This window comes from Orcinus orca, chromosome 2, assembly GCF_937001465.1.
Source record: "Orcinus orca chromosome 2, mOrcOrc1.1, whole genome shotgun sequence".
Taxonomy (NCBI): domain Eukaryota; kingdom Metazoa; phylum Chordata; class Mammalia; order Artiodactyla; family Delphinidae; genus Orcinus; species Orcinus orca.
The window spans coordinates 94,445,200-94,458,720 of NC_064560.1; the positions used below are offsets into that span (position 1 = coordinate 94,445,200).

A 13,521-nucleotide genomic window follows, 5' to 3' on the forward strand; every position below is an offset into this window, starting at 1 on the left:
CTCGCACAGAAACGAAGACCCAACACAGCAAAAATAAACAAATTAACTAATAAACTCCTACCCCCAACATCTAAAAAAAAAAAAAAGAATCCACCTGCCAATGCAGGGGACACGGGTTCAAACCCTGGTCCGGGAAGATCCCACATGCAGCAGAGCAACTAAGCCCGTGCGCCACAACTACTCAGCCTGTGCTCTAGAGCCCGCGAGCCACAACTACTGAGACCGTGTGCCACAACTACTGAAGCCCGCGTGTCTAGAGCCCGTGCTAAGCAACAAGAGAAGACACTGCAACGAGAGGCCTGTGCACCGCAATGAAGAGTAGGCCCCGTTCACTGCAACTAGAGAAAGCCTGCGTGAAGCAATGAAGACCTAATGCAGCCAAAAATAAATAAATTAATTAATTAATTAATACACCTATATATAAAAAAGCAGACACTAATAGCAGTAATGAAAGGCACAGAAGAGTCTGCAAAGCAAAGAATTTACTGAGAAAATTAAGCTGAAGAATATGTTCTTAAGCACAGTGATGGAACCGCTATTGTGTAAAGTAACTGTTCAAAAAACAGGAAAACCATACTGTTAGGTAAGACTTTTTAGGCTTTAAGGATGGAGTTTCCCACTTTGGATTCCTGCTAGACTAAACATAAGGCTCTAAATTTCAAGAATTTTCCAATTAAGCTAAAGTCCTTCAGCTCCCTCTGCTGTTCAAAAATGTACTCTAGTTACGTCAGTTCAATCTTCAGTAATCAAAATAAATAAAAATACATACATACAATATGTACATACATACACACACACACACCCAAAGCTGGCACGGTCCAGGCAATCAGAGTTCAAATATACTTGTCTTTCATGAATTCCCTGGTCTGGACCAAATGTTCCAGAGTACGTAATAACAAATTCTACCATTCCCACTATCTAACTGAAATAATTCAAGAAATAATGAAGGACTTCTTTGCCAAGAGCCGAAGTTTTATTAAGGGATGAGGACTCTACACTATTAGCTGGATTGTGGCAATAGCTTTTTAGGCAGAAATGTATATGTACCAGTCCTCCACACACTAGGAACCAAAGCATCACTAAATTTTTTCCATTTCCCCCATTGTCTTTTCTCTCCCCAATATTCCCTCCTTTGAAGATTCTCCAAACATGTCTAAATTCAGTTTCTAGCTCCTTACTATCTACAGGATACTCTGAGTTGAAGGATCTACAGGTCAGCTACTGTGGCAAACAAAGCATCTGTCCCAGGGAAATACTCTTTACTCACCTGATTCTTAAATTGCTTCTGGGACAAGCAGTCAGTTAGGTCCACACAGCCCAGAAGACAACCTGATGGATAGTCATTGGGAAATTCCACATCTAAATTGAGAATAACAGAAGGATTACATAACTTTCTTCTTTGTGACCCTGGAACTCACAAATCTGTCTTCAATTCTGAACAAATCACTTTCTCTATTATCTATTTATGGACATAAGGAAAACAATGAGGCTTTTTACTTGGCACAACTGTTTGTATTTTAGCAAAACATTTAGTGAGTAGCTGGCTTAGTCCACTATCCACATCCTAAACTATAGGAAAATAAGCCTCATACCATTGAAGTTCAAGGACCCCACAACTTCACTCGAAACAAATCAATTCCACTATACCCAACTGGATCAGACTAGAATTTGGTGGTGACAGGTTCTGGAAACAAGCTTGAGGTGTCAAGAGAAAAACATAAAAATGCAGTTAAGAAACATAAGAATGTCAAAACATGAATTTAAAAGAACCCAGGGACTTCCCTGGCAGTCCAGTGGTTAAGACTCTGCACTTCCACTGCAGAGGGCGTGGGCTTGATCCCTGGTCAGGGAACTAAGATCCTGAATGCTGCAGGTGCACACACCCCCAAATAATAATAATAATAATATAAATAAATAAATAAAAGAACCCAGTCATACCAGTCAAAACAGAAATGAATTTTTAAGGAAACATACACTTTTAATTCCTAAAGCTTGGTTTCTTAACTTTTAAAGGTGGTTCTGTAATTATCCTCTCATTTTACCTTCAAAACTACTGTATGGGCTGAATGAGAGGAAGGAAGCCAAGACATCCAAGGGTCAGAAGTGTTTTTTAGGATCCAAACTGAGTGTTTGGGATGACTGTCGAAACTCACTGCTTAAGTCAACCAACTTTGATCTGTCCAAATCCAATAGCATATGTCTATTTGAGTCACTCCCAATAATAAAAAGTCTTATTTGCGGTTGCTCTTCCCAATCTAAAGATCCCAGAATTTATAGTAGTTATTTTACTCTCATAATAAAAGAAATGTAGAAAATTAAGACTAGTTGGTTGATTTCTGGTGTTGGGAATGGATATTTTTATTTGTACTGTTTGGTGAATTAATGTTTTGAACAGCTGTCCATGATTTGCTACTAAACAAACAAACAAACAAACACAAAGTTTAAAGTCCCTTTCAGCCAAAAAAAAAAAAAAAACCACAAAAAAGCCACAGGAAGAAGGAGGTGAAAGAAGAAGAACATCAGTGACTTCTCTCCACAAAGTAAGACTGAAATTAGAATATATGGCCGTTACCTTTCCCACGAAGGAGAAGATATGTAGTCTGGAGTTCTGAAACTTCTTGAGGAGAGGGTCTTTTGGCTGTGGCTGCTATCCAAAGTCGTCCTCTATGTGGGGTGTACCAGCTTCTGCCCTCCACCCTTAAACAAATACAAATTTAGTAGAAAGAATCTAAATTTTAGTGTCTTGGAAGATCTCATAACGTACAGCAAATTATCCAGTTGAACGAAGAGATCTATAGATGATACCTCACCAAGAAGGGTATTTTTCGTAAAAAACATTTTTCCTACAATACCTTTCACTTGCGTATAAACCCTGTTCTCTAGTTTTCCCTAACATCAGAACAAAGGCAATTCATCTCTCTCAGTTCCTATTTTTTACTTGATCTCTGTAACTCAGAAATGAAGCTTTCACTAGCCTTGGGACTTCTACAATCCAAATCTTCTATTTTCAAGGCATCCAAGTTGTCCCACAAAAATGAAAATCCTTGCCTTTGAGTCATGAAAGATTTTGTTCATTGTTCTCCAACCTGACAGAAAAATCCTCACCCACACATAACTCCCCAAGAATAGTACCTTCATAATTACTATTTAATAGAATTTAAGTAAATAAAAATGCTTATCATCTTTACTCTAAATTGCAACCACATTCATTTATATTTTCTAAGTATTTTATAAAGGGTTATATTCTTTGCAGATAATTAAACAACCCATTAGCTAGTTTGAAAGAATCTTTAAGTAGAATAACAAAATGCAATCAAGAGAATGTATTACTGCCTACTTTCCAAGGATTACAAAAAGATGTTTCTCCTTTAGTTCCTACAAAATGAAATAAAGTAGCTTGATAATATAACCCTATTATACTTGCCTTATAATGGGAAACGGAATTTCTCATACCCTTAGTTTTCCAATATAGATGAATTGGAAGAGCACCAGGCACACAGTGGGTACTCAATAAATGAGGAATGAATCAATATATTTCTCCCTCTACACCAAATGATCCACAGGGTTACTGGGAAAACGTTCTCACAAATGTGGCAGAACCACCCACTTTCTTTCTGTGGGATTAGTGATTGTGGGCTGGATGCTGTTCATCCTGTTCTTTCCAGTGAGAAAATCTGGATAACACAGATCCAAAACAGGACGAGAGAAATGTAAACATTCTGATTCCCTCTGCAGAAAGCAAGCTGTTTAGTTTTCTACTTTGGAAATGGAAGACACCTCAACTGCAGAGAACTGAAAGAGAAGAATAGACATCTGAGGGCCCAGGTGCCCTGGAGCAGAAGCAGATTCACATATACTTGTTGTAATGCCACTACATACATGGATTATGAAACACTTTGGAGCCAAAGAAAGAAAGCCTGACCTTGAAGAGGGGAGAAAAATGATAACACACCTTCACGAAGGAGGCAAATCTCAACTAACCATGGAAACCAACAAAGTAGAAATGATTGTTCCTAAATTCTGATAATAAATTTTCTTTCAGGAAATAGAGAAATGACTGAGGCTTACAAAGTAAGGGTGGAAAAAGCACTCTGAAAACCTGAACTCTAGTTCCATCTCTGCCACTAACTAGCTTTGTAATTCATAGCAAGCTCCTTTACCTTTGCCTGCTTAGGTGTTCAAGATTGTAATAATACTGGTCTGATCTACTTCAATACAGCTACTGCTTTAAAAACTGTAAAATTCTATTTAAATATAAATACATAAGGCATTATTATTGTTATGAGTTAGGACATTCCCAGGGATATAAAATTCTAAGAGATAAAATAAGAAGGAAAAAAGAGGTATCTGCATCCCCACATTCATTGCAGCATTATTTACAATAGTCAAAACATGGAGACCATGTAAATGTCCATCAACGAATGGATGGATAAAGAAAATGGATGAAGATTATTCAGCCATAAAAGAAAATGAAATCTTGCCATTTGCAGCAATATGGATCAACCTTGAAGTATTATGCTAAGTGAAATAAGTCAGAGAAAGATAAATACTTTATGATCTTACATGTGCAATCTGAAAAAAACAAACTCATAAATATGGAGAACAGACTGGATGAAGGTAGTCAAAAGATACAAACTTCTAATTATAAGATAAATCCTGGGGATGTAATGTACAGCACGGTGACTACAGTTAACAATACTGTATTGTATAGTTGAAAGTTGCTAAGAGAATAGATCTTAAAGGTTCTCATCACAAGAAACAAAAAATTTGTAACTATGCAAGGTGATGGATGTTTTGTTTTGTTTTGTTTTGTTTGTTTGTTTTGCAGTATGCGGGCCTCGCACTGTTGTGGCCTCTCCCGTTGCGGAGCAATAGGCTCCGGACGCGCAGGCTCAGCGGCCATGGCTCACGGGCCCAGCCGCTCCGCGGCACATGGGATCTTCCCAGACCAGGGCACGAACCCGTGTCCCCTGCATCGGCAGGTGGACTCTCAACCACTGCACCACCAGGGAAGCCCAAGGTGATGGATGTTAACCAAATTTATTGTGGTGATCATTTTACTATATATATATATATATATATATATATGTAATCATTATGTTGTACACCCTGACGATGTTATATATCAATTATATCTCAATAAAACTGAGAAAACAAGGGAAAATGAACATGTAATGATAAGTGAAAGAAGAAAAACATAAACGTAAATATATATTATGACCTCATTATGTAACAATTTTCACAGGAAAAGAATATAAATAAATACTCCAAAATGCTAACGGTAGCTGTTTCTAGGTGGTGGAATTATAGATGATCTTTCTTTTTCTAGCTGCTTTTCTGTATTTATCAATTTTCTATTTACATTTATAAAAGCAAAGGAAAGAACTATTTTTTAAAAGTTGCATTGAGAAGAAACATATGAAACCATGGAATAGTAAGCTATTACCATCACTAACACGTACCACGACTTAACTTTATAATACCTCTACTTATCCCTCACTACTTCCCCCACTTTTTGCAGAAAAGGAATTTGTGGTAAGATAGCTTCTCAATATGGTTACTCAGATTAAAAGACAGATTTATAGATAGAAAAACAAAATCAGTTAGGCTGGTGTCTTCAAAAAACTAATAAATAGGCATAAAAACTTTGAATTTCCAATAGGATCAAAACATTAAGGTTGCTGAGTGATATATTATTGTACAAAGGCAAAGCCAAGAGAAGTTTTCTCAATAGACTTCCTTCCAAAGATGAAAAAACTTATGTTCTATTCTTTATTATGACTAGGATCCTTAGTCCTTCTAACCTCAGTTTTTTTAAAGCTATTCAGTAAAGAACAAGTCCATAACATGAATACATTGCTTAAAGTTCTATGTGCTGCAGAGTATTATAAATCATCGCTAGATTACTTTCATGGTAAGGTGTTACCTGCTATATTGGGTTGAGTAGCATCCGTCCCAAACTTATGTCCTCCCAGATGAATTCCAGTCCAAGTTTATGTAAAATCTTCCAAGATTCATTTCTGTCCTTACTATTTTTTTTTTAATTTAATTTTTTATCTTTTGGCTGCACCGCATGGCATGCGGGATCTTAGTTCCCTGGTCAGGGATCGAACCCACACCCCCTGCAATGGAAGTACGGAGTCTTAACCACTGGACCACCAGGGAAGTCCGCCTCATTTCTGCCCTTACCTTTTAATCCCTCTGACAAGCAGAGAAGCCCAAGGCTGATGCATAGAGAGGCACCAGCCACCATCAAAGCCTTCCTGAAATTCTTGGTCCTGGATTCGAAACTGATGCCGACATGAACTGAACTCTAGTCCTGATCCTGCTGAATGGAAAGACTTCTTCTGTGAGGCTGCACCCGTCTGATCTATCCACTATACAGGAAAGAAACCAAACATATAATTTTGTCTGACAAGGGAAAAATCTGGGGTAGGTACACAAAATGAGATGAATTCTAATATTAATGAATCGTACTGGAAACATTCTCTTAGAAAAATGTATCCCATCTTTGTCTGAAACAGGGTCAAAAAACGTACAGAAGGTATAAATTCAGTAGGAGTCCCAGGTATGATAACATGGTCCCGTCTTAAAGGATAGTTAGATAATGTTGAATTCTCCACACACAGCTTCCTAATTCCAGCAACAGTACAACCATCAGACCAAATAATTGGTCTGTAATTATTTCCACTTTAAAATGATTAATGATCCATATTGGACAATTTCCCAGTATAATTCTGGGAATTATGGTTCAACAAATGAAGGTTCAACATTTTGGTCCATACATTCTTCATGTGCTTAAGGGACAGGGTCACATACTGTTACCATGATAAAGCCAAACAGATGCTTTCGGGGGGCAGCAGTTCTGACTATTGGATGCATGAAGTATTCTCTTATCCTGAAATGAACAACTTGTCCCCCAAAAGACAGGATGAAGCACTACTGAAACAAGGCTCCCATCATGTAAAGAGAACACAAAATTACAGGGTACAGATAATTACAGGAGACTAAAGAGTCTTGGCAGTAGTTCAGTCAGAGAATGACAAGGGGTAACATTTCTTCCAGAGCAAGAAGACTGAGTGCTCTGAAAATTATTTTTTTTAAAAAAAGGCTCTATTAGGATGATGAGGTTTAGAGTTAGGTGTGTTGATTTTTTGATGTTTTATTTAATTATTTATAGGGAAAACAAAAATACTAGAATGGTAGTCTAGAGACTCCAAGCAATCATTTAACCCCTAAAGGTTTCAGTTTTCTCAACTGTAAAATGATGGAGTTGGACTAAATGAATCTCTAAGAATCTTTCTGCAATAAAATTTTATGACTGTAATCAATTGTTTCATAGCTTAAAAAAACCACACAAACATTTACTATTTAACTCAGTATATGTGAAAAGCATATAAAGTAGGGAGACATATAAAATATAAAAAAGATATGGTTCTTGCTTTCAAGGAACTTACAGTTCTATGAGAAGACAGACACATAAATAACTATCCAAAACATAAAGCAGATTTAAGTAAATACTACACAGGGATTTAAGTCCTTAAGCGGGAACACAGAGGCAGAACTGATCTATTATAGGGGAAATAGGTGATTTCATAAAACTGTTGGAGTATGAACAATCCCGAGGCCCAAATTGTCTGTTCTATCTCTATTACAGTTCTTGTTTATACTACCTGTTTTTCTACTTCACAGCTACTTTCCTAACTTAATCTTACTGTCTTTCAATAACACTATATTAGAGCCTGCTAACTAGTCTCATCTCCATTTTTAGCCTCTAAGTAACTCTCTACTGCCTTACTAACTGCAACACTAAATTGGGCCCTCATCATCTTCCCACTGTGCTACCTCAATAACCTGTTTTCTGGTCGCGTGGCATGTGTGATCTTAGTTCTCCGACCAGGGATCAAACCTGTGCCCCCTGCACTGGAAGCGTGGATTCTTAACCACTGGACCACCAGGGAAGTCCCTACTGCAATAATCTTCCTAGCAATTTCCCTGCTTCTGTCTTAGTCTTCCCTCTAATCCATTCTCTACATAGGCACGGAAGTCATGCCAATTGTCTGCTAAAGTTCTTCAAGGACTCTTCCTTGCCTACTGTAGAATAAAACTAAACTCCTTAGCATGAGACATAAGGACTTTCATGGTAAGATGTTACCTGCTATACTGGGCTGAGTAGCATCTGTCCCAAATTTATGTCCTCCCAGAACCTGTGAAATTGACCTTATTTGGAAACAGATGTAATCAACTTAAGATAAAGTCATACTGGATTAGGGTGGACACCAATCCAGTGACTGATATCCATATAAAAGGAGAAAACACACAGAGACAAAGACATATAGGGAAAAAGTCCATGAAAAGACAAAGGCAGAATAAAGTTACGCAGCTATAAACCAAGGGATGCCTGGGGCCATCAGAACCTCAAAGAGGCAAGGAAGCGTTCTCCCATAGACATTCGGAGGGAGTATGGCCCTGCCGACACCTTGACTTCAGTGTTGAGAACTGTGAGAGAATAAATTTGTTGTCTTAAGACAACCAGCTGTGGTATTTTGTTATGGCTGCCCTAGGAAACTAATACACTTACTAGCGCAGTTTAATTTCTAACAGTACTTAATTACTTGTGGTTCTCCCAACCTACGATGCTCTCAAGCTGCTAAGCCTTTCTACATGTTATACCACCTACCTAGAATTCCCTCCCCAAATTTGTCTGCTTGGAAATTCCTATTCATCCCTTAAGTCATCTCTCAAAAACCATTTCTTTTGTGACTCCTCTGTGAGTTTATAATCTCTCTCCTAAACTCCTACTGTATCCATGACATGTGTCTATCATAGCAATTATCTTAAGGAACTGAAATTCTTTGTATTCAAACACATCTTCCCACTAAATTTGAAGTCCTTAAAAACTTTAAGGGCTCTTACTTTTTAATTTCCCAGCACCTAGCAAAGAACCTGGCATGTATACAGTGCTGAATGAGTATCTCCAGTCAAACTCCCTAAAGCACTGCTCTGATTGCATCTCTCTGCTCAAGAACATTCTATGATTCACATTTATTTACAAAGTAAAAATGTGAAATCTTCCTAGCTAAACACTTAACTCTTTAGTGATCTGACTCTATCTACCTAACTACTCCATTTCTCATGATAATCCCTTTTGAAATTATTTATTTATTTTATTTTGAACTTTAAAGATCAGATTTGTTTGGAGAAAACAAAAAACCCCACAACCTAAAGGATAGGATTTTACATCTCAAGACCTCTCCCAGGTATGAAGTCTATAGATTACAAATCACTTTCGTAGAAGATATTTCTGTACAAATTTTACATGTATTGAGGAGTGGGTCATAAATGCCTGTTTGTTTTAACAGGGTGGCAGGGTAGAGGAATGGGGGGAAAAACAGCTTTTTTGGACACATCTATTTGGAAGGAGCAGACATGAAGAGAGCAAACCCTACTTTTGCATCATCTATAGCAAATGGTTTAAAAAAATACCCTCTCAACCTTGGGTATCTCTAAAAGCCACTTCCTAGCTACTAGGCACTCCAAGCCAATTATTTAAAGTTACTTCACTTGGTATGTCTTTTATGTCCACTGGGTAAATGATTATTATGCTCACTGCTGCAGCACTCATAAACCCCTGCATGGCTGGACAGGGTCTAACCTAGGACTGATGCGAGAGGAGACCAAGATGTCTTTTCTCTGCAGGTACCAATATTGCCCGTAAGGACACCATCTGTTGAGCTGACAGTACCAAGGTGCATATAAAAGCAAGCAAGTAAAGCTACTGTGTTGCAAGAGAAGCCAGGACCTTGTGAAATTGTTCTTCTCCATTATCATTTATTCTCTCAAGGGATGCTAAAAAAAAAACAGAACGAAAAAAACCACACATTGGTCTAGGCCACATTATAAATCCAAACATTGGTGTGGGATTTCACTTGGAGATAAGGAAACTTTTGTTTTTTAAAAAGCTCCCCAAACCCCAATCAAGGTTGTAAGAAAGGCTCCCAATTTAACCAACCTCGCTTACCATCTAAGACTGGTAATTCTAAAGTTTTCTGAGGTGTCAAAGGGGTCAAAGTAGCAGGAGCATGAATGGCTGGAGAGAAGGAGTGAGTGTCAAAACATGAAGGAGCCAAGATTGGCTTGAGAAAAAGCAATGATGATTCCTCACTGAACAGCTCCCAGGGGCTCTAGAGAATGCTTAGGAGGTCAAGTATGTGACTTAAGCAGAAGCTGCCTGTGGGAAGGTAACAGGAAAGAGTAGCATGAGGAACACAAGACGATGACAAGAGTCTAAATTTTTAAAGCTTCAAGATTTCAACAGAATATGGATATATTTGAACTTTCAGAAGGGATAGTGTTTAAGAAAGGGTGAAACCACGACACATAAAAGACCTGGGAGGGGCTTCCCTGGTGGCGCAGTGGTTGAGAATCTGCCTGCTAATGCAGGGGACACAGGTTCGAGCCCTGGTCTGGGAGGATCCCACATGCCATGGAGCAACTAGGCCCGTGAGCCACAACTACTGAGCCTGCGCGTCTGGAGCCTGTGCTCCGCAACAAGAGAGGCCGTGACAGTGAGAGGCCCGTGCACCGCGATGAAGAGTGGCCCCCGCTTGCCACAACTAGAGAAAGCCCTTCCACAGAAACGAAGACCCAACACAGCAAAAATAAATAAATTAATTAATAAACTCCTATCCCCAACATCTTCTTTAAAAAAAAAAAAAAAAAAAAAGACCTGGGAATTCCCACAACCCCTAAGTGTTTCCTGCTCCAGGAGGTAAACGATTATGTGTTTACTGGCGGTCATACCATTTTCCCCATTACTGGTGCAAAATAATTCATCAAATCCCCAAGCTTCTTTTCAAACCATGATTTCCCCATTCATTTAGGTCACCAAACAGTCCTATTCTTCAGTGGCCTGTAGACTCACTCCCACCTAGCCCCCTGGGGGGTACAAATGAAGGAACTCCCCCATAGGCTGGCCCCAGTAACTCAGAATTAAATAAGAGGAGGGGCTGGCAGCCTCCTGGAGACTAAAACAACATCAGAGACTAAACCTACCTTGCCGAGGACGGAGAATTTATTCAGATAATGTTTGAGAATTCATGAATGCCATAATTGGATGATAAGAATTAAAGGTAGAAACCTCACACTCTTCCTTATACCTGCCTGCTGCCCAACCAGATTCAAGACACTGCATCACTATCACTGCCATTTTGCTAAACGGAGGCCCCTAGGCACTAATCACACAGGCAACTGCACGTGTCATAAAAACGCACCACAACTTTAAACGTACAGCATTAAAGGCTGTACGTCTCTCTCTGGCTACACTGGTGAGTCTCCAGTTAGTTCAATACTTTAAAGGCTGCAGCAGCATGCAAAAGAATTTCATTTTGTTTCTTTTTTAAAAAAAAAAAAAGTTAAGAAAGGACTCCAGGAGACGGTGAGTTTTATTTTGTCTTGTCTGGATGGAGGTTTGATTTGCTCTCGAATGTTCCAGGGTGGTGAGAGACTAGGAGAAAGCACAGAATGCAGAGGTCTATTCGGTGTAATCTTCTCCCTCATTTTCATCTTCACCATCAATGGCAAGAGCAGCATACTTGCTTGCAGAACTGAACTTAGAGGCTGGATTTTCTTCAGCTTTCTTTGGCTCAGGTGCAGATCTGGAGTCTTGATCCTTTTTGCCATCTTTCCTATCTGACTCCTTCCAGTGGTCTTTGTTCCCTCCATCTCTTGGACCACGGCTGGAATTTCCACTTTGGGCTTTTGGGGCACTCACCCCATCTACTTTATTTTCATCTTTCCTTACTGGTCCTTCCTCAGATGGTTGAGCTGGAACTACTTTCCCTCCACCACTTGTAGGGGACTGCTGCTCTGTGTCTGAGCTCTGAGATCAAGCAGGAGGGTTAGAACTTCGCCTCATCCAAGCATTCTCCTTTGGTGGAGGGGCTGGCATAACCTTTAGAGGCTGTTTGGATTTGGGAGGCTTAGAAGTTGGAGACTGACAGTCTTCCTCTTTATTGGGTGTTTCATTTTCTAGAGACTTCTCAGTCTCCTTCATGCATTTCTGCCAGATGTGGCTGAGGTCCCCATCTGTGATGACTCACTTCCTGTCCTCGACCGTTCCCGTTCCTGAGTTTCTTCACTTCGCCAGCTTGGGTGTCTCTCCCGAGGCCGTCGTTCTAGTTTTGGCTCATCCAGCTGACGCTGCGGTTTCTCCTATTCCTTCTGTAGCCGCTCCTCTACTTCTCGTTCTCTAGCAGCTGTGTCAACAGGCTTTGCCCCTCCAAAGATAGAGGCTGCTCGACTGGACTGGGACGTGCTAGCAGTGGAATCATTCTCCTCAGGAGTACTACGAGGCTTTAGGTTCAGTTTGGGTCTTTGCGGGGGACCTCTATCATCACACCTATAATCATCCCGAGAGTAATCATCTCTGGAGCTCCATGACCGGTCATCTCATCTGTCATATCTGTCTTCACAGCGGTCCCCGCCTCCTCTGTAGTCATCATCCCTATGGTACCCACTACCAAATGCTCTTCTGCCACTGCCTATCCTGGAATCGTAGCCTCTATCATAGTCTCTGCTGCCTTGGTCATCATAGCGATCTCAGCCCTCATATCAATCCATGTCCCGGCGTGGGCCATCAAGATAACTGTCCCGATACCCATCACGATATCGGTCTGAATCATAACGATCTGGATACTTGTCTCCAAAGCTATCACCACCTCTTCTAGGTGGGTAGTCATCAAAGCTGTAGCAGGACGGACCCTCCAGTCTGTATCTGTTTTGTCAGAATCCCAATTTCTATCTCAGCCAAAAGAACGATCATCCCTGTCTTTATCCTGTGCTTGATCAACAAGGTCCACTCCAATTCTCCTGTTACCTAGAGACTCTTCATTGAGGCTCAGGGCACTGAGCAAGGAATCCAGGTCCTCAAACTCAGCATAACCAAAACCTTTCGACCCTCAGGATCACTGGGTTCACGTGGTAAACGCACTGCACTGATATTTAATCCTCTAAAGAACTCCTTAATGGAGTCTTCTGTCACATCATAGGGCAGGTTCCCTAGAAAAGCAGTGTAGGGTGGTGATTTGGTCGATATTGGGTTCCCAAGCAGCCCATGGAGCAGTGGGCAGAATGGAACGGTCAATTGGAGGTGCCCTATACACATCATCATCATTACTATGCCAAGTGGTTGAAACATCTCCTTCTAGGTCATCTGTTCCATCAGCCCACCTGACTGGTTTGGGGACATAGGTGCTTCCTCCACCAGTCCCTCTATCCTCAGCCAGGAAGTCTGTTACAGAGACAGTCTTCCCCTTCTTATTCTTCTTTTTTGCTGAGGCTGCCATGTTTGGAGAGGGAGAGAGAATGCAAAGGTTATTTATTTATTTGGTTGCTCCGGGACTTAGTTGCAGCAGGCTGGCTCTTTAGTTGCAGCTCGAGGGCTCCTTAGTTGTGGCTTGCTGGCTCCTTAGTTGCGGCACGTTGTCTCCTTAGTTGTGGCATGCACACTCTTAGTTGCAT

General features: G+C 40.2%; 1 protein-coding gene and 1 pseudogene across 2 annotated transcripts in view; both read right to left on the bottom strand.

Annotated features, from left to right (window-relative positions):
- Positions 1-13,521, bottom strand: part of TRIP4 (thyroid hormone receptor interactor 4) — a 67,465-nt gene that overhangs the window by 29,243 nt on the left and 24,701 nt on the right. For both annotated transcript variants that reach the window (XM_033437137.2, XM_033437135.2), the window contains exons 9-11: positions 6,190-6,377; positions 2,573-2,697; positions 1,268-1,359 (exon numbers count right to left, since the gene is read on the bottom strand). In XM_033437137.2, the coding sequence (XP_033293028.1) occupies positions 1,268-1,359; positions 2,573-2,697; positions 6,190-6,377 (405 nt within the window). The remainder of the gene's footprint in view (positions 1-1,267; positions 1,360-2,572; positions 2,698-6,189; positions 6,378-13,521) is intronic.
- On the bottom strand, positions 11,173-13,361 carry LOC101269968 (eukaryotic translation initiation factor 4B-like; annotated as a pseudogene).